This window comes from Lissotriton helveticus, chromosome 5_1 (assembly GCF_964261635.1).
Source record: "Lissotriton helveticus chromosome 5_1, aLisHel1.1, whole genome shotgun sequence".
Taxonomy (NCBI): Eukaryota; Metazoa; Chordata; class Amphibia; order Caudata; family Salamandridae; genus Lissotriton; species Lissotriton helveticus.
In genome coordinates, this window is record NC_136065.1 from 1,569,474,781 (window position 1) to 1,569,494,637 (window position 19,857).

General features: G+C 44.4%; 1 protein-coding gene across 1 annotated transcript in view; it reads right to left on the minus strand.

Moving 5' to 3' along the window:
• LOC144755590 (hatching enzyme 1.2-like) overlaps positions 1-18,693 on the minus strand; it is a 59,446-nt gene extending 40,753 nt beyond the window's left edge. The window contains exons 1-3 of the mRNA XM_078644699.1: positions 18,557-18,693; positions 5,207-5,270; positions 5,002-5,088 (exon numbers count right to left, since the gene is read on the minus strand). Coding sequence (XP_078500825.1) covers positions 5,002-5,088; positions 5,207-5,270; positions 18,557-18,640 — 235 coding nt within the window. The 5' untranslated portion in view covers positions 18,641-18,693. The remainder of the gene's footprint in view (positions 1-5,001; positions 5,089-5,206; positions 5,271-18,556) is intronic.
• Positions 18,694-19,857: the final 1,164 nt, after the last annotated feature.

A 19,857-nucleotide genomic window follows, 5' to 3' on the forward strand; every position in this document is an offset into this window, starting at 1 on the left:
AGCCTCTGGCGGAAGGTCGGAGGCTTTCCGACCTCCATTGTTATCAGCCCCCTTGTGTTTTTCAAATCAATGACACTTTGAACTGCAACAAAACAAGGTTATGGAAAAGACATAAAAGATATAGGTAGAAGACTCGTTTTATTCTTGTTGCAAGTTTTTTAACTGTTGGGAAGGCAAACAAGTCTATACTTCTCCCTCTCCCTTTGTTTTATTAGTGGTATAATTTGACGCAAATTCTTTCAGAGGAAACTGGAACTTAACACACCAATTGATGAATATGTGGTCGATCTCAAAAGATTAGCACTAGGTTGCAAGTTTAGACCTATACAACAGGAATTAGTAAGGGACCAAGTTGTAATGCATGTAAGAGATCCCGCAATTCAAGAGAGGTAAATAGGGTTGCAGACGTAAAGGACATTTTAGCTATAGTCAGGAAGGCAGAATTATAAAGAAGAAGTATAACAGCCATTAATCTGACTTAACCGCATGCGCGCTAGCGGTTTTCCCGCTGCGCGCTGCGATTTGCAAAAACCCGCGTTACGAGACGAGCTCAGCTCGTCATCCGCGTAGCGCAGGTTAAGCCCATGACGAGCTGAGCTCGTCATGAGCGTAGAAGGGGTTAAATGATACTCAGGTGGAGGCGGGTTATAAAAGTGGGGACCAAGGATAATGAGAAATACACGAAATTTCAAAAGAATGAATCTAAAACTGCAGAGAAGAATAGAGAAGGTCTTAAGTGTTATAGGTGTGACAGCGGTTCACATTTAGCATAGAATAAGGCATGTCTTGCATTAAAGAAAAAGTGCTCGACATGTGGAACAATGGGGCACTTCTTGAAAGGTTGCAAAAGGAAAAAAAACAACTGGGTGAAATGTGTTGAAGAAAGGAGTTCAGGCGAGGAAGAATAGATAACTTCAGCACAGATAAATGAAGTCAATGATGGTTTGGGGTCTTTCCTTTTGAATATAAATTACCATTTTTTTTAACTATTTGTACAATGTCGTTAAGGGGTGTTAAGATACAAATCGGGGCAGACTCAGGATCTCCCTATATATTCATAAATGAAGAGATGTGGAATAAGAAGTTTGCAACAAAACTAGGCCCTAAATTAGAAAAGTCAGACATGAAGCTGAAAGGGTATTCTGGTGAAGGAATATTTTACTAGGGCATAGATCTGTAATCTTTAGGCTCAAAAATCGGAAAACCACAGGCAAGTTATATGCGGCAAAGAATGGACCCTCAGTTTCAGGTTGGTGTGATGAAGGCAACCTGCACATATCACTTAAGACTAACAGCAATGATTCTTGATGAAAGAGAGGTTGGAGGAAATAATGTGTTGAAAAAATGTCCAGATGTGTTCAGCTGAAGGATTGTGAATTTGACAGTATTCAAACATCAAATAATATTAAAACAAGATTTTTGTCCAAGAGCCCATAAAGCAAGAAATATTCCAATTCTCCTAAGAGAGGAGGATGTAAAAGAATTGCAAAGGTTGGTGGAGGCTGGTGTTATAGAGACAGTGGAAGCCTTGGAATGGGCTTCTCCTATCATAGTAGCAAGGCACAGCAATAGAAAAATCTGTTTGTGTGTAGACATTTGCAATTTGAACAATAGCATCGGTATTGACAGATTTCCAATACCTAAAATTTCAGAAATGCTAATTCTGGTAAGGGATGCCAAAGGATTTTCTACCATTGATCTATCAGCTGCTTACCATCAATTATTGTTAGCATTTACAGCTTTTTTTATTCCCATGGGTTGCTATCAGTATAGGAGAATGTCATTTTGATTGGCTTAAGCGGCCGCTGTTTTTCAACATTTGGTACACCAGTTCTTCAGAAAAATGTCAAACATAAAATGTTTCGAAGATGATATTTTAATTTATGTAAAAAACAAAAAGGAACATAATGGAGTGCCAGAAAAAAAGTATTCACAATCTTGGGTGAAAGAGGTTTGACTATAGTATATTCTAAATTCAGGTTTGCAGTTGAATCAGTAACATACTTAGTTCATGTGTTGAGTGGAAAGGGTGTAACCACTAAACCTGCTCTAGTTGAGACTAACAGGGATCCCCTGCACCAATAAATAAGGACGAGGTAAGGTCTGTTCTGGGACTAGTAGAATACTATGCAAAGTATGAGTAGAATTTCGCAAGTAAAAGGTTTTTAGCCATCAACTGTTGAAAAACAAAAGTAAATTTGTATGGAATGCGGGTGTCAAAAAGAGTTTGATGGTATCAAAGAATGTATAGTGAACGTTCCTGCCTTAAGTAGTTTCAATCCAGAATTGTTGAGTATAGTATAGTTATCACTGGTGCAAGTTGCAAGGGGTTGGCTGCAGTATTATGCAAGAAACATGAAAAATGTTACACTTTTCTCATTGCCCCGCATCCTTAAACACCTAATGATCTTTTCAACATTGGCTCCTCTGCTTCACATTCCTCATAAGCCTTTTGCATTTCTGCCTCCAGCTTAAAGCTTTAACTTTTCCATCACTGCGGTTCTTAGCTTCCTACCTCTCTCAGGCCTGTCTCTTTATCACACAAGAACTGCAGCACATCCAGCCATTTCAGTAACCTTGGTGCCAGTGGTTAATTTGTATAATAATATAGGTGTTGTGGCTCTCATCAGGAGGCAGCTTCCACCAGCCCATTTCTCCTGTTAGCACCACCTAAAAAAGAACCAACTGCTGACCATGAAAGTAGGGAGGATATAGCGCAATAGCTAAAGAAGCAGACTTCGGAGCTGGGGCACTAGGTTTGAGTCTGGCGTTGGCTTAACATCCTGTGATTTTGGGCAAACCACTTAATCTCCCCGTCAATGAATGTGTCCTTAACTGGTGCTCATAAAAAGCGCCAGTGTTGATGATTAAGGGTCGGTGCACCAGATTTGAGCTCTGGTTCAGGGTTCACTATTGTAATCAGAGGATACTGGGCTCCGTGACAACTTGAGTCATTTACCACTGGTGGCCTTAGGCCCCCCTCACACTCAATTACCGAGTACTTCTCTTTAGCAGTTGCCTCCCAGTATAGTGAGACTGAGCAGTCCAAGAATTACTCAAGGATGTGGTTGTGGTGTGTGCCAACATCTGAGAACAGAGTAAAACACGGAACCCCTTTGTAACTGAATGTTTGGCCAGTGCTTGCTGTAAATAAACAATGCGAACAAAACGAGTTACTATGCATGAGATGGAGGTGAACAAAGAAAACCAGAACTATCTGAACTATCTAGCCCCTTCCTAGTCAGAGATCTTGTTCCACACATTATAGAAGCACCCATTCACCAAGTGATAGATCTTTCTCTTTGCATCTGTTACGTCAAAGAGACATATATTTTAGTAGTGCTAATGAATACTTGCTCTGTGGTCCTGGAACATAGTTTGTGTGCTGAGCAGCCAAAAGCACAAAGCATCAGCTCAGTTTCTCATTCAAAATAGTTATTACCACTCCCTCAGGTTCCCACTGTAGCAGTGCAGTTGAGTTGACTGTGACAGCGTGCACCTCTTTGATGAGTTCTAGTTTTTCCAGGGTCCGTACAGCACATCAAAGGAGGGCATTTCTTGGCCTCAGCCTGGCTCAGCCCCCCTTCTTCTATTCTAGTTGTATGGATGCCTTTGAATTTGCGAGACATAAATCAGGGCTCAAAGTCTATGTGAATATCATGAGCTGTAATCTCTGGTGCTGGAGTTTATAGATCCCCATACCATGTCAATCCGCCGTACAGCCACCGCTGTGGGATGGGTCCCACGGACCAGTTATTTTCTGCTTATACAGCCCAACAAGCACCTTTAAGCAAAATCTTTTGAGGCACTTGAACTTATACCACGATGTTAAAGAGGGACAGAAAGACAGGTTTAATGGTCTGGAAGGGCAGCTAACCGGTAGGAAGCGTTGCTGCTTCTTTGACTCACTGGTGCACGCCAGTTGAAGCGCACTTCTGTTCTGTATATTTCAGCAGTTCGGTATGTGTACATGGTCCATACTCTGAGCCAACAGTTGAGCAGGCAGGGTCCCGGCTGACAGGCATCCAGGGTAGGCAGCGCAGACAGGCTGTCAGTGAGGTGGATTCAGGTTGGTGTCAGCAGCCACTGGGCAACCACTGAAATGTTTATGGGCCACTGCGTAGGCCGGAGATTGAAAGGAGGCAGCCCGGTGGTGTGGCATGCCAAGAAAATTACTGTGTGTGCACATGTGTACCTCTATTTGCACATGACCAGTCCCACCCCAATGGAGCTGCAAAGCCAAACCAAGACTGAGGAGCGTAGTCATGGGATACCCTGCCCATGTGCTACAACACTCGGCCAACAGGTTAGTATGCATAGATGGTCTCTGTGCGAATAACCGAGCGACATTAGTGACATCCCCATCAAGCACCTTCACTAGTATAGCATGAGACATCAATGCCTCAGAAGGCCGGTACTCACAGAGATCAAGAAGGCTGCTGCGGACCTCTGGTTGTTGTTTCTTGGATTCTGGAGGATTGGCACGTCCTCCAGCAGGTCCACTGTGGTTTCTATGTTACTGCCTGAGGAAGCTTAAATTAGCTCCTTTGCATCCATGTTTGTGTGAAAATAGTCATCATCTACACTGTCCCCTTGCCATGATGTGGTGTGGCCAGGACCGTTGGCTTAGGTGGTGGCAATCTGTGATAAATAAGGTGTGCACCCCTCCCCGTTCGAGGTGGGACTTTATTGACCTTCTACTTTTGCATCTACTACTGGACGTATTACCTATTTATCTCATAAAGAGCCCACAGACGACCTGCAGTCTCCACTGTGTTACATTACCGTGCGGCAACATACTTGGATTACCACAGGCCTCCTGAAATAGTCCATGTGGCCGGGTCAGGACCAATAAGTGCTGGTGCCGACCACAAGTATATACAAGTTCAAGTCAAGTACTACCCTTAGCAGTCATCATGGCACCTTGCAGATCTTCTGTAACCTCTAGCCATTGCTCCCAGCCATCGCCCTCGCTCTTAGCCATCCATTACCAGGACTCACCAGAAGCTTCATTAACTTTCAGGATTTGAGTTGAAGGTTCAGGGTCTTCCTCCCCAGATCCGTACTCCCTCTGCGCATCGTACCATCCTGCAACAACAAATCAATGATATTTTAAAGTGAAGCATTGGATAATGAAACTGAGACATGAGAAAAAAAAGTGACAATAAGCTCTCCCTCAAGCATCCATATGGCATTGAATAATTACCCAGGTGGTGTTTCTTCTCCCACGAAGCACCATGCCATCCTTTGCCAAGGGACCAACTCTGTGCCTGGGGAAAATAAACATATCTGTGAAATACCATACCTCGGTAGCCTTGACCTTAAAACCATTAACCAATTGATAAGGTAGCCGTCAACATCAAATGACAAAGCTCTGGGAATTATTGTGCTAACAAGGCACATATAGGCACCAACTGGGCTTCTCATCACTGGCCGGCTAAAGACGAGACAATAGGAAAAGAGACACCAAACCCTTTATCATAGCTCAGAAAGAACCTTGGAAAAGTACTTCCTGAGAGAGGAAGATGTGTTTGTCAGGAACATGGACATGCTTACTGTGCCTTTATCGGAACCATAACGTTTACGCTGTTTCGCGCGTTCAAAGGCTCTGCAAACATTCGGCCACCATAGAGGCATTTGGCACACTTTAACACGAAATCCATTGGAAATGCTTGTTGAAAAATGTGGTGCTTATTCGTCATGTAGTATGAATCTACTGCTTCTGATAGCAAGAATTATTGATGAACAAACGCATGGAAAGTTGTAAAGAAGCCAGCAAAACTAAAGTCACAATTGATTTGCGTCACTTGCTTCCACATCTGAGTATTAGCAGTCAGGCGCTTTTGTGGAGAATTGACATTACATTTTTCCTATACTTTACCAAAGGGAGATGTCCGTCCCGGTGGCAGGCATCTCTTTATGTTAAAGTATAGGGAAAAGTAAAAACACTTAAGACTTGAACACATTGTTAAAATATTTGTAATATTAAATAATAATGACAATTAATGGGATATATTTATTTTAAATGTAGAACAAAGTCAAAGATGCTAAAGCACTATTAACTTAATGTTTAATGTTGAACTAAATATTTAAGTAATTTAAATATATTACAATAAATAGAAATTATTTTTCTTAAGTTTACATTTAAAAAAATCCACATCTAAAGTTAAAAATATATATTTTTGTACATGTACTAATAATTAATACATGTAATGTATAGAATAATGTAAAAGTAATAAACACCGATACATTAATTTTACAATTTTTAAAATGGTTGTGAATATATTTTACAATTAATAAATATGATTCTTTTTGGATATTATTTTAATTTTAAATCATATATATATATATATATATATATAATTAAAAAGTTAATCATTTAACTTCATTAAACAATATTTCCTACAGGCCTTTATTTTAAGTCTTTACCTTCATTTTTTCCCCATTATATTTTAATTCAGTTTTTACACTGCAACAATATTAAGTTTCATATATTATAAGTCTGTTCCTCTGATCCAAGTATATTTCATCTAATATACACGGGAGATTATAGAACAGGAGAAATACCTCATTTTGCCTTACAGAACTAGCAAATATTTCTAATGGCGCATTTAGTTATCAACCAACATTAAACCATGAGAAAATTGGAAACTAACTCATCTGAGTACTGTAGCACTCCACCCCCATTTAGTCAGCTGCCCAGTCCATTAACAAGCATGTCTGCATACTATTTCTTTGACCCTTACATTGTACATGCTTAGCAACAAACGTGTTTTTCAGTGTTAGCACCAAATCCAATATGTTTCCATCCACACAACATTGATCTTTGCTTTCATTGATCTTGATGTGAGGTTATTGCAGTTCCAGTGGTTGGCCATGTGTGGTGCCTTAATTGGAGCATATTTACTAGTGTTTTGGGTCCTTTTTGGCTGTAGTAACTTTAGAAGTGCACTTTGTAAATCGCAATGGCTTTACACTTTTTGTATGTGGGTGCACATCCATTTCATATCCCTCAATATTCTCCCATAACTTGTTTTTACTTCTCCATAAACCACACTTATTTTGTAGAAACTATGCCCCATTTATCAACCACTCCCCTGGTCTCTCCCACATATATTACTAAGTAATAGACTGGCATGTGTGCGGACCGTTTCATAGAAAAGAAAGGAGAATGTAAAGTGGGGATTTACACTTGTATGTTTGTGAATAGTGTTTTGTACTAGTTTAATAGTACTACTAAAAGTACAATAAAATGCAGTTTGTGACTAAGTCCCAAAATGTATCTACTCCTAATGCCTAGTAGCCATCAACATTGTGTCTGTCTAAGCTCCCAGACACAGGGGCTTCAGTGAACGTTATGGCCCTTGACACACACACATATAGCAGTCCTTCTCTGCTTACTGGTCAATGGCTGTAGCCATGGTTACCACCATTACAGCATTGGCCAACGAACAGTTTGTTGCATCCTACCAAACCTTGATCTCATTGCAGGGTGTTATAAACTCCAGCTCCATCCACACTCTCACCACACCGCAATGTTTACTAATCACACAAGCCTGCACATATAGAAGTGCCTCAGCTTCAGAGTCTTATCTGCAGCTGATAATTTCAAGAATGAATTTTGTGAGAGAATTGGTGGCCTGTCGACTATCAGGAAGGTTAGTGATGCCACTGGGGTTCCTGGGCAATTCCAGTGACAGCACAGACTCATTCTGACGCTTCAGGACCTGACAAGACAAGTGCTAGATCGGGTATGTCGCATCAGCAGAGCGCACCTTCTACCTCACCAAGGCCAAAGCCAGTCACCAAAATACGCATCCTTAACCCTGTACACGACTGTGTCAGGGTAAGAGCCAGGCTTACCACTGACTAAATATTCGGTCTCGCCCAGCCATGATTTGTACGCCCTGATATTGCTTTACATTTCTTTGTTTCATTCCCCTCTCTCTACAGCTGGTAATATCAATGGATGGAGTATCTCTCTGTTCCCAGATCAGACCTAGCTGACTGCCTCCCAGCAGAGACCAGCCTGTGAAGACACAGCGACCCCTCCCCCCCTCGCTTGATTTATCAATTTGGTACCCCATCTCCTTTTCGCCTGTACAAAATTGGGGCTGAGAGGCAAGGAGAAGAGGTAGGACGATGGAAGGAAAGGGAAACAGGAAGAGTAAGGAACTGAAAAAAGGGCCAGGACAAAACAAAGCACTTGCAAAGCCAATAGGTCCCACCTATGAGAGAGCTTTTGGCTTTGGCAATGTGTTTAGCCATTATGTACACCAGTGTGGCTGCGGTTCAACATGACTTACAGTGGGTGGAGTGATGTGGAAGCTGCAGATGGGAGAGGGGTACATTGGGGTAGAGTGGAATGGGGTAGATTGGTGCAGAGGCGTAGGTTGCAGTGGGGTGGGGTAGGTAGAGTTGGGTAGATAAAAATGGGGTAGGTTGGGGTAGACTGGGATAGAGTGGAGTGGAACATATTGGGGTAGATTGGAGTGGGGTATATTGGACAAGAGTTAAGTGGGCTGGATTGTGGTGGATTAGAGTGGTGTGGGGTAGACTGGAGTTGGGTAGATTGGAGTGGAGTGGGGTAGATTGGATTGATTATAGCAGGCTCACATGGAATGGAGTGTGGGTAGATTGGGGTAGAGTGGAGTGTGCTGGAGTGTGGTGGGGTAGAGTGGAGTGGGGTAGGGTAGATTGGGTGAAAAGGGTAGATTGGAGTGGTGTGGGTAGAGTAGGGTGGGGGGAGTAGGTTGAAGTGGGATAGAGTGGGGGTGGACTGGAGTGTTGTGGGGTAGAGTGTAATGTGTGGGGTAGGTTGAAGTGGGGTGCGGTGGGGTAGATTGGGGTTGAGTGTAGTAGTGAATGGTTTCTTAATTGTTTCAGTTAATTAAAACTGTAACAATGTTTCATTTAAAACACACACGTCTTATTAGTTGAATGCCAGAATAAAGGACATCAATGCTAAGTAAAACATTGCAGCACCATGTAGTATTACTTGATAAAATCTGTTACAGAAGCAAAAAGCTTTAACGTTTACAGGTCAATCATCAGCAGAGTGAAGTTGTTTGAACTGGAGTTGATTGGGGTAGATTGGAGTGGGGGAGTGGGGTAGATTGAATTGGGGTAGGTGGGGCTGAAGTTGGGTAGATTAGATTGGAGTGGTGTAGACTGGGGTAGATTGAAATATATTGAGGTAAATTGGAATGGGGTGCCATAAAATGGGGAAGAGTGAAGTGCAGTGGATTGGGGTACAGTGGAGTGAGGTAGATTAAAGTGGGTGGATTATGGTTGGGTAGATTGGAGGGCAGTGGGGTAGACTGCAGTGGAGTGGGGTGGATGGGAGTGAGATAGGAGTGGGCTAGATAGAGTAAAGAGTAGTAGATAGGAAAGAGGTAGGTTGTAGCTGAGTAGGGTAGATTAGAGTAGAGTGGGTAAAGTTAAGTGGGATAGTTTGGAGGAGGTAGATTGGAGTGGAGTTGGATAGAGTGTGTGGGTTGGATGGGGTGGATTGGGTTGGGTAGACTGGGTTAGGGTGGGGTAGAATGGATTGAGGCAGATTGGAGGGGGTGGATGGGATGGGGTACGTTGGAGTAGGGTAATTAGGGTTGGAGTTGGGTAGGATAGATTGGAATGGGGTGAAGTGGGATGGATTGGGGTGGGTTAGATTGGACTGGAGAGGAGTGGGGTAGATTAGGTTGGCCTGTGGTAGATTGGAGTGAATTAGAGTGCGGAAGATTGGGTAGAGTAGAATGGAGTATGGTGAATTGGGCAGAGTGGAGTGGGGAAGATTGGGTGGATTGGAGTGGAGTGGGGTGAATTGTGGTGATGTGGGGTATTTATTATTTATTTTGCCATTTGTAAAGCGCTCTGCAACCCTACGGGCATCCTGGCGCTGAGTACCTAGGCTGAAAAAGTACTGTGCAGCAGATAGGGGACAAGGACTCAGGATCTAAAGATTTGAGTTTTTCGGGAAGAGCCATGTTTTTACCTTTTTTCGAAAGGGCAATAGATCACTTGTTTTTCTGATGTCAATAGGTAGGCTATTCCATAATTGAGCTGCCGCTTTACTAAAAGCTCTACCGCCAAGAGTTGTTTTTTTAATCCTGGGTACATTAACAAGATTTAAGGAAGAGGATCGAAGAGATCGGGTGGGTTTGTACCAGTTAAGTTTGTTTTGGAGTGGTTGGGGGCCTAGTCCATGCACTGCTCTAAAGACAATGCAGAGGGATTTAAAAAGGATCCTCTGATGAATAGGCAGCCAATGTAGGTCAGCCAGGGCAAGGGTAGTAGATGATCTTCGTTCTCGAGACAGTGCCAGCTTTGCTGCAGCCGCCTGGACACTTTGAAGCCTGGAAATAAGATATATAGGAGATTCCAATAAGAGTGCGTTACAGTAATCCAGGCGGCTGAGGATGGTACTCCTGACTATGGTGGCTCTAACCTGTAAAGGCAGGAGGGGCAGCAGCTTGCGGAGTCCTCGCATAAGGGCAAGGCAGCTACTGACCTGTTTGTTGACATTGGTTTCAAGGCTCAGTCTGTTATTAAATGTGACTCCAAGATTCCTAACTGAGTTCACTGGTACTGGGGAGTTCCCCAGCTCAGGAGGCCAAAAGTCTATGGGTAAGACCTTGGGTATTCCTCCTATCGTACAGTGTAATATTTCCGTTTTGTCACTGTTGAACTGCAGTGAATTCTGATTGAGCCAAAGCGTCATTTCCAACATACAGGCATGAAAGGTCTCAAGGGAGTCAGCCTGAGCACCATCAAGGGATATCATCAACTGCGTGTCGTCTGCGTAATTAATTACGCTGACGCCATGGGTTTTGATGATGCTTATCAGGGGTTGCATATATATATTAAAAAGTATAGGGCTAACGGCTGACCCCTGTGGGACCCCGTGTGGAACTTTGACAAATTTTGACTGAAATGGAGGGATGGCTACCGCTTGCCACCTGTCTCTCAGGTAGGAGCGGAGCCAATCCAGCGCGATTCCCCCGACTCCAATGTTCCTCAATCTTGTCAGCAGGATGTCATGACTTACCGTATCGAATGCGGCGGACAGGTCCAGCAAAATTAGGGTTGCTGAATTTCCCCTGTCCGTCCGCATTCGTAGCTCGTCCAGAACTGTCACCAGAGCTGTCTCTGTTCCGTGAGCAGGTCTGAATCCAAACTGCTCCTCTTCCAGGATGTTGTTGGTTTCCAGGAAGAGGGCTAATGCTCTGCTGACCCATCGCTCTAGGATTTTGATGGGGTAAGGTAAGAGCGATATAGGTCGGTAGTTTTTATAGCAGTTTGGGTCAAGGTTTGACTTTTTCAATAATGGGGTAACAATCGCCAGTTTCCAGTCTTTTGGTACGGTGCCTGTATCGAGGGATTGGTTGCACAGCTGATGCAATACTGGGAGGATTTCTTCCCTGAACTCCTTTGCTATTTTGTGGGGTAGAGGGTCCAGAGGGGATCCCGATGTCGTATTAAGGGCTTGTTTTATGAAATCTTCCTCTGTAGGGGTCTCAAAGGTATTTAAGAAGGCCTTTGGTTGTGAGCATCTTGTATTTATCTCCCGATATTCCGAGAAGCTGTTGTTATTATCTAGCAGTGGCGGACTTGGCACATCTTTCAGTCCCTCAATGATTTTTATAATTTTCTCCTGAAAGAATAGCGCTATGCCATCACATAGTTCTTGCGAAGGCTTAATTTGGCTGTCTGCACAGGCAGGAAGGGATAACTCTTTGATGATCTTGAAAGTGTCACGGGATTGATTGGGACTATTTAAAATCAAATCTGCAAAGTGATTTGCTTTGGCTAAGGAGATTTCTTTCTTATAATGTACTATTGTAATTCTCCATAGGGTTTTCTCCTGTTCCGAATAGTTTTTTCTCCAGAGCTTCTCCGCCCTTTTACAGGCGGATTTCAATTCTCTCAGTTTATCCGTATACCAGGGTGCGGTAGGTTTTCCTCTTTTTCTAATAATTTTCAGGGGTATAACATCATCTAGTTTCTTGGTTAGTTCTTTGCACATTGAGAGATAGTTGGTATTGACATCGCTCTCTGGGTTGAACGATGTTCCTATTCGGCTAAGGTCAGATTTTCCTTCCATTTTCCTTTTCTGCAAGCTTTTCCAATTACGACCAAAGAAGGACCTGGTCTGCACTTTAGTAGATCCTGTATTGCTCGGGATGTGAATATAAAATAGTAGAAGATGGTGGTCTGACCAGCCTACTGGAAGAACTGTGCCCATAGTAATTGTGTCCTCTGCGGCGAATATCAAATCCAGTATGTTTCCCTGCTTATGTGTGGGGGTAGTTATCCACTGTTTCAGCCCCACGTTGCTGCAGGATTGAATAATATTTAAAAAGGCCGTATGAAGTTGATCGTTGTCCCAGAGGTTAAAATCTCCCAAAACTAGTAGTCTACTGTGAGAGATAGATATATTATTAATGACCGCAATCAATTCCTGCTGTTGCGTGACATTAATATGGCCCGGAGTCCTATAGCAAATTAGGCTCGTGAGACAGTGACCGGAGTCATGTTTGAATGAGACTCCAAGAATTTCGGCACATGAGATTGTATCAACATCCAGAGTTGCAATGTTTAACTCTTCCTTGAAGATGATTCCCACTCCTCCTCCCCGTCCTATATTCCTGGGTTTGTGTATAATCTTGTATCCAATGGGGCAGGCTAGCCCTAGTTCTGATTCCATTCCCGCTGCCATCCAGGTTTCGGTTAGGAATAAAATGTCTAAGTGGTTGGTCTCAATCAATAGCTGTATTTCAGTGGCATGTTTCGGGAGTGATCTGACGTTTATTAATCCACTACTTAATTTTCCCTTGCTTATTTGCTTATATCCAGCGTGCGTTGGCGGGATAGATCTATCGTCAGGAAGTACTTTGGTTTTCAAGAGAGATCTAGGCGGAAGGGGAGTAATGTTTGGCAGACGCCCATGGCAATTGGGACAGAAGTTCAAATCCTTATATACTGAATTTGGGGCAAGGTGTAGGCAGTTGGCAACATCTGCCAGCGGATTTAGCTGCATAAGCATTTCCCTACTGTAATTAAGATGCACATTTTTCGTGGCTGATTGATCAGGGAGATGTGCCCCTGGCCCGGTCTCGGCGCGGACGAGCGCAGACGAGCTTGCCTTAAGCGCGCCTTCGGCGCGCAATCGGCGCGCCCGCTGCGCTCGTCCGCTGCGCTTCCGGTAAGGACACATACTTTATAGGGATAGAAGTTAGGAGCAGAAGGGGCGTGGCTAAGTTGTAGGGCGTGCCTCTGGAGACCAGCCAGTAGCGTGGGCACACAAGGAGGACCCCGCCCGCGTCAGCGTTCTGTCTGCTGGACGAAGAGAAAGTGCAAAGTGCGCTGTTTTAAAATCACAAGAAACACACAGGTAAAAATTATAAACAAGATTCAAATCCCTGCTCCCGGCTGTGCCTCAGGAGCTTTTCAGCTAGTAAACGCAGCGCTGGCAGTCAGCGCGCGTTATATTACAAAGGGGGCGTGGCTAAGTTGTAGGGCGTGCCTCTGGAGACCAGCCAGTAGCGTGGGCACACAAGGAGGACCCCGCCCGCGTCAGCGTTCTGTCTGCTGGACGAAGAGAAAGTGCAAAGTGCGCTGTTTTAAAATCACAAGAAACACACAGGTAAAAATTATAAACAAGATTCAAATCCCTGCTCCCGGCTGTGCCTCAGGAGCTTTTCAGCTAGTAAACGCAGCGCTGGCAGTCAGCGCGCGTTATATTACAAAGGGGGCGTGGCTAAGTTGTAGGGCGTGCCTCTGGAGACCAGCCAGTAGCGTGGGCACACAAGGAGGACCCCGCCCGCGTCAGCGTTCTGTCTGCTGGACGAAGAGAAAGTGCAAAGTGCGCTGTTTTAAAATCACAAGAAACACACAGGTAAAAATTATAAACAAGATTCAAATCCCTGCTCCCGGCTGTGCCTCAGGAGCTTTTCAGCTAGTAAACGCAGCGCTGGCAGTCAGCGCGCGTTATATTACAAAGGGGGCGTGGCTAAGTTGTAGGGCGTGCCTCTGGAGACCAGCCAGTAGCGTGGGCACACAAGGAGGACCCCGCCCGCGTCAGCGTTCTGTCTGCTGGACGAAGAGAAAGTGCAAAGTGCGCTGTTTTAAAATCACAAGAAACACACAGGTAAAAATTATAAACAAGATTCAAATCCCTGCTCCCGGCTGTGCCTCAGGAGCTTTTCAGCTAGGGTAGATTAGATTGAGTGGGTAGATTAGAGTAGGGATGAGTTGGATAGACTGCAGTAGAGTTTGAAGTGGAGTGGGGTAAATTGGAATGAAGTGGGGTAAAATGGACAGGGGTAGATTGGAGTGGAGTGGGGTAGAATAAAGCAAATTCAGGGAGATTGGTGTGGAGTGGGTTGGACTGGGTAGATTGGACTGGGGTGAGTAGGGGTATATTGGAGTGGGGTAAATTGGAAAGGACTGGAGTGGAGTGCGGTAGATTGGAGTGGTGCGGGGTAGACTCGAGTGGTGTGGGGTAGATTGTAGTGGTGTGGGGTAGATTTGAGTGGTGGGGCATGTCTTTAGAGTGCCTTAGAGTGGAGAATCATAGAGTGAAGTGGCATGCCATAAAGTTGAGTCGGGTGTCGAAGAAAGGAGTGGCGTGGCAAAGAGTGGAAAGGAGTGGCAAAGAGTGGAAAGAAGAGGAGTGGAGCGGGATGGCATAGTGTGGAGTATACATGGTGTGGTAGCACACTTTCATTACAGACAACACATTTTCAATAAAAATTTCCATTACATTTGCACTGAAATACGTTTTACTTCATACAAATGATATTGTGTGCAAATGTCATCACCGAGCGTTTTGATGTGTTTTGAGCATATTCAAATATTTGTTTCTTCCTCACTTCGGAATTACAAACAAAATGTGCTTCATTTGTACTAATTCAAATATATTATGCAACATCAGGACAATTTGTTTTGTTATATGCTAGAACAAAAACATCCTACACCCTCCCCTCTTACATGGATACTCAGGATGGTTGTCACATAACTTCTCTCACTTTGAAGTCAATGAGTGAAAAGTAAACACCAAGCTCCTTCAGAAGAGAGTGCTTGCTATTTGATCATTGTCTTTGAATGCACAGCAAATGCACCAATATAAGAACAAGATTTAAAGTCCTGTTTACAGAAATCGAGTTCACGGAAGAATACAGTAAACGAGGTTTGTGCAACGCGAGGACGAACTGAAACTGGACAGCCTAAAGCAAATAAAGCCAGCAAACAGATAGCCAGAAAATGTGAGTTACGCACCACAAAGCCAATTGTAAGCAACAAGCTGGATGTCCCCAAGAGGTCTTTAGCAAACCAGACAGCTGTGCTGTCTGGTAAGGCTTCGACCTAAAAAACGAACAAGCACCAGAAGACTATGTATAAAAAATTATTAAGAAAAAGCTATTTGTGAAGTCAGCATTCTTCTGAATTTAGGCACTTCCAACCCAGCTCTCTCAATCTTGAGGCCCTGCAAGTGAGTAAGCACGCGTCAGGTACACACGTGTCAATCTTTTTTGAAGGTGTGCCGAGCAACATCTTTTTCTGGTTTAAGGTTCAAATTGTGGAGAGTCGCCACCTTTCTGCATGCATGGAAAGATCTAGCAGCTAGAGGTGTGCCAGACAACAAATTATCGAGGTGCCAAACCAAAGTCAAGCCTAGTCCACGAGCCGAACAATGAGAATATTTGGCATGTAAATCATCATGAAACAAGCCAAGAGGTGGACGACACAATAAATGAACATGGAGAGCTGAGCCAGAGCTAAGCAAAAGGTCAGCTTTGGCTCTAAGAGCCAGAGTTTGTGCCAGTCTTAAAAATAGTTGTCATGTAAATCATTAAACAAACCAGGCTAAAATATGCTATGGTGTCTTCATCATTCATAAAAGTGTATTTCTTTAACACATGGAAGCATTTCACCTTATCGCAGCAAAGTATGTCTCTGCATTGAGACATCGTTTCTTAAAAGGGAAAGTTTTTAAACATGAAATGTGAAACATTCCTGTCCTTGCCCTGCTATTAGTGAACAAAGAATCAAGGCTGTTGTTCCCTGCACCCTATATGTGGCATAGAGCCTTATTTTATAGGAAGCAACATTATACGAGATTAAATCAAACACAAGAGTTTTTGTTTAGCCTGCATGCTGTAGTCACATATTTGAAGATGGTCTCTTATTTGAAAATGAACACAAAAGGCGGTTCTTGAAAATAATGTATCTGCCTAGGATCACACAATTTGGTCAAAGACAAAAAGAGAAGCTGGGATTGATCCCAAATTTTCAGTTTCACACTGTGCAATTCAGACACTATATGGGTATCTCTAACATTAATTTTTGGAGTATGAGTATGAGAATAGAGTGTGGTGACAGGCAGAATCCACATTTTATTTTTGGCAGTTTTTCATAGCGCAAACCTTGCAAAAATTTCATAAGTGAGCTACACAACAGACACAAGCTACATTACTATTTTTTTTATTTTGGCACAGGGATACTTGGCAGAATTTACAGGATGCTGAGCCAAGGCCATGATTTGAACCTGGGTTCCCATGTAACATGTTCGACATCTGTAGCCAGTAGGCCACATCTACCATGAAACCTCAGCTCGTTTTGGGCTTGATGTTCTAAGTGGATCTTAAGGTGAACCACAGCCAAGCATCTGCCTCTAGCCTTCAGTGGCTCACCCAACTAAAAAAAACACTATGTAAGAATATGACAATTTTTTTTAATGCGGCCCATGATGTATTAGGGTGAAACGCTTCTACTTGTTAAAGAAATACACTCTTTGAATTTTACATATATGGTGCACTTTCCCTGTTTGCGCTATGGCGCCCCTTGACATAGGTGTGCCAATGCGCAAACAAGGAAAGTGGCTGTATTACAGAAAATTCGCTGCCCACAGGGCTGCCGCGAACTTGTGCTGTCCTGAGGGCAGCACATTCAAGTGAAATACGGAGAGGCTGCTTCAAAGCAGGCAGGAGGCAACCCACCTGCACTTTCAAAAGGAGGGAGAGATCCTTCTGCAGGCGGGTGCCATGAGTGACTGCACTCACCTGCAAGGGGATATCTAAGGCGTTCAAGGGGACCCCATTTCTCTCCTCCAGAGGACTGCCTTGAGGAGGCGCACTGAAAGTGTGTCACCTTTTTGTGGCACACTATCAGTGCATCTCCTAACAGCATGTTTGCCTTTGCGTCCACGTCCATAATACGGGTGCAGAGCCAAAGAGATTCCCTCACTTGCATAGGAACACCTGCTTGAGATAGTGCTGGCGTGTGTGCCAGTGCTATCTGTATTACAGAAGGGGCGGCACAGGTGTCTGCGGCCCCTCCTGTAATACCAAAGTACCCCAGGAGCACAGAAAGCAGGCACACATGCCTGTTGCGCCCAGGCGCGCAACGCCATTGGACTCAAAGGGCTTCAGCCCCCCTGTCGTATGTGTTAGCCCGTCTGAGACAGCTTCCAGGGCACACACACAGCTGCACTCGAGTACTTCACAGGTTTTTAAAAGACCATGTGCTTGTTAATGAGGCTTTGTTGTTTTTTCTCCATTTCTTAGAGCCCCTGCTTCTCCACTCTGCCTATTGCTGAAAGAATTAGTCCCCTCCCCCCCAACATTTTTTCTTCGGCACACCCCCCACCCCCGGCCTCTGGTTGCACCCCTAGGGTCCTTTCTATAATATGGCCCCAGACTGTATCACTGCAATGAGACATTTATTAAACGGGATAGTTTTTAAACAGTAACTTAGAAACATGTTCACCTACCTCCCACACGTCAAAGCCATTGCTGAACTAAGAAGCGAGTCATTTTTCTTGTGTACCTTACATGTGGCCTAGGTTCTAAATAAAGAGGGAGCAACCTTATAGCCTACTAAAATAAACACAAGAGGGTTTTGTACAGCACTGATCCTGAACTTATTTGAACGTGCTCTTGGATTCGATAATGAATAAAAATAAGGTTAGGTGAAATAAAATATTTGCCCAGGATCGCACAACTTGGTTAAGCAGAGAGGTCGGACTGATTGCCAGGTTTTCTTGTTACACATTTGGCAATTCAGCCACTAGAAGGAAATCTCTTTCCCTTGCCTGTTTGGTATCGGAGGTTAATGCTTTGACGTTAATTCTTAGCATATGAGCTGAGAGTGTGGGTAGCAGGTAGAAGCCACCCTCTAAAGCTCGTTTTGGGTTCGAGGGTCCAAGGGGAGCTAGAGCGGAGCTAGAGCTGAGCGAGGCGGGATCCGGCGTGGCCTTTCAGTGGCTCGCACACCTCTGCTAGCAGATCCTATCTGGCCTACACCATCCGCCCACTGCCCTCTCTTTGCCCGTTTGATAGGACTGTCGAATTCTGTCCTTGATTTTGTATTTCCCTTTAAAGCGACCTAAACCTAGCAAAAGGAGAAACTGAAGCATACTTGAAACGCCTAAATCCATACTAGGACGACACATTAGTTAATACAAAAAGTAGTTAACTGGAGCGCTTAAAAACAGCGGAAGTTTAACATGAGGCGCTACATATACTTGAAAAACAGCTATTATTATCATCCATCTCACCATTCTGGCGCGACCTGGCAGCGGGCCCCCGAGGGGCGTGGCCGGGAGCAGGGCGAGGGCAGCGCACAGGAGCAGCAGGGTCATGGTTCCTCCAGGTTCGGGCGGACTTCTGGCGCTCTCTCCGTGACCCCTGCTTTATACCCCTGTCCAAGGTGCAGCAGGAGGCCTCTGGAAGGGAGGAAGTCTTTGGTAATCCTCTGTGGGTTAACGGATTTGCACATCTGTGGGTTCCAACCGACGGATCCTCCGCTGGCCAGGGCCGTCCTAAATGAGGCGCCAAACTCCAAGAGTCGTGCGCAGAGTCTAGACGCGCGCACCAGAGCTGTTAGCCACAGTCTTCATCTCCAAAAAACATAACACGCGCCTGCACCATCATGCCACTCAAAAGTTTTAGTTAGAAACATTTTGAAAATACGAAGTGTGCTTGATACAACCCGTTGGAAGAAAGAAAGCAGCAAAAGAGCTTCAGTGTTCTTGCCATTAATGTATACTTCATACGAGTTTACATTGTTTTGCTGATAAGTTTATGGCGCGCTTCATAACCCCTAAGAAGACCCGAGGCACTTTCGGTGGAGGACAGCAGCTACGATGTATATGTTGGGACAGGGCGAGAAGTTACTGTGCCTGCATATTAGCAGGGATGCGCCAGTTATTGTGAGTCATGGCAGACACCTCGTGCGCCACCATGGATGCGCCGCATTTACAATGCGTCGCACCATGGGGCAAGAATGTAAAGATGCGTGACGCATCTGCTGCCGTAAAGGTGACGCATTGCTGGAGTCGCGTAACATGCGCAACGCAGCTCCAGCAAGGCACGGGGTGCCCCTATGCCTAACATGCTGCATCAATCCTTATACCTGCTTCAAGCAGGCGCAGGGTGTTGACGCAGCATGGCCTTAAAAGTGACTGAGTGAAATCTTGTGGATTTCACTCAGCCACTTTTAGGAGGGTTTACAACGTGACGCATCTCTCAGATGCGTCACGTTGTAAATATCCCACAGCATGGCGCTGGCTTTACGCCGCAACTGTGTCACAAAAGTGACGCAATGGCAGAGCAAATGTGGCGTACGGGGCTTGTAAATCTGCCCTTGTTTTCTCTACCAAATCGGTCAGTGCAATAATTACGAAGTGCAAGTGCTGCACTGACGGCACTTCAGCTGAAAGAGGCCTTCCCGGGGTGGCGGGGCTCGGGTGGACCCTAAAATCATAACAGACCGGTATAAAAGGCCACGCTTCTTTCCTGTTCGAGTTAACATAAATATAGCAATTATTAATTGATTATATATATATTCACTGAAAAA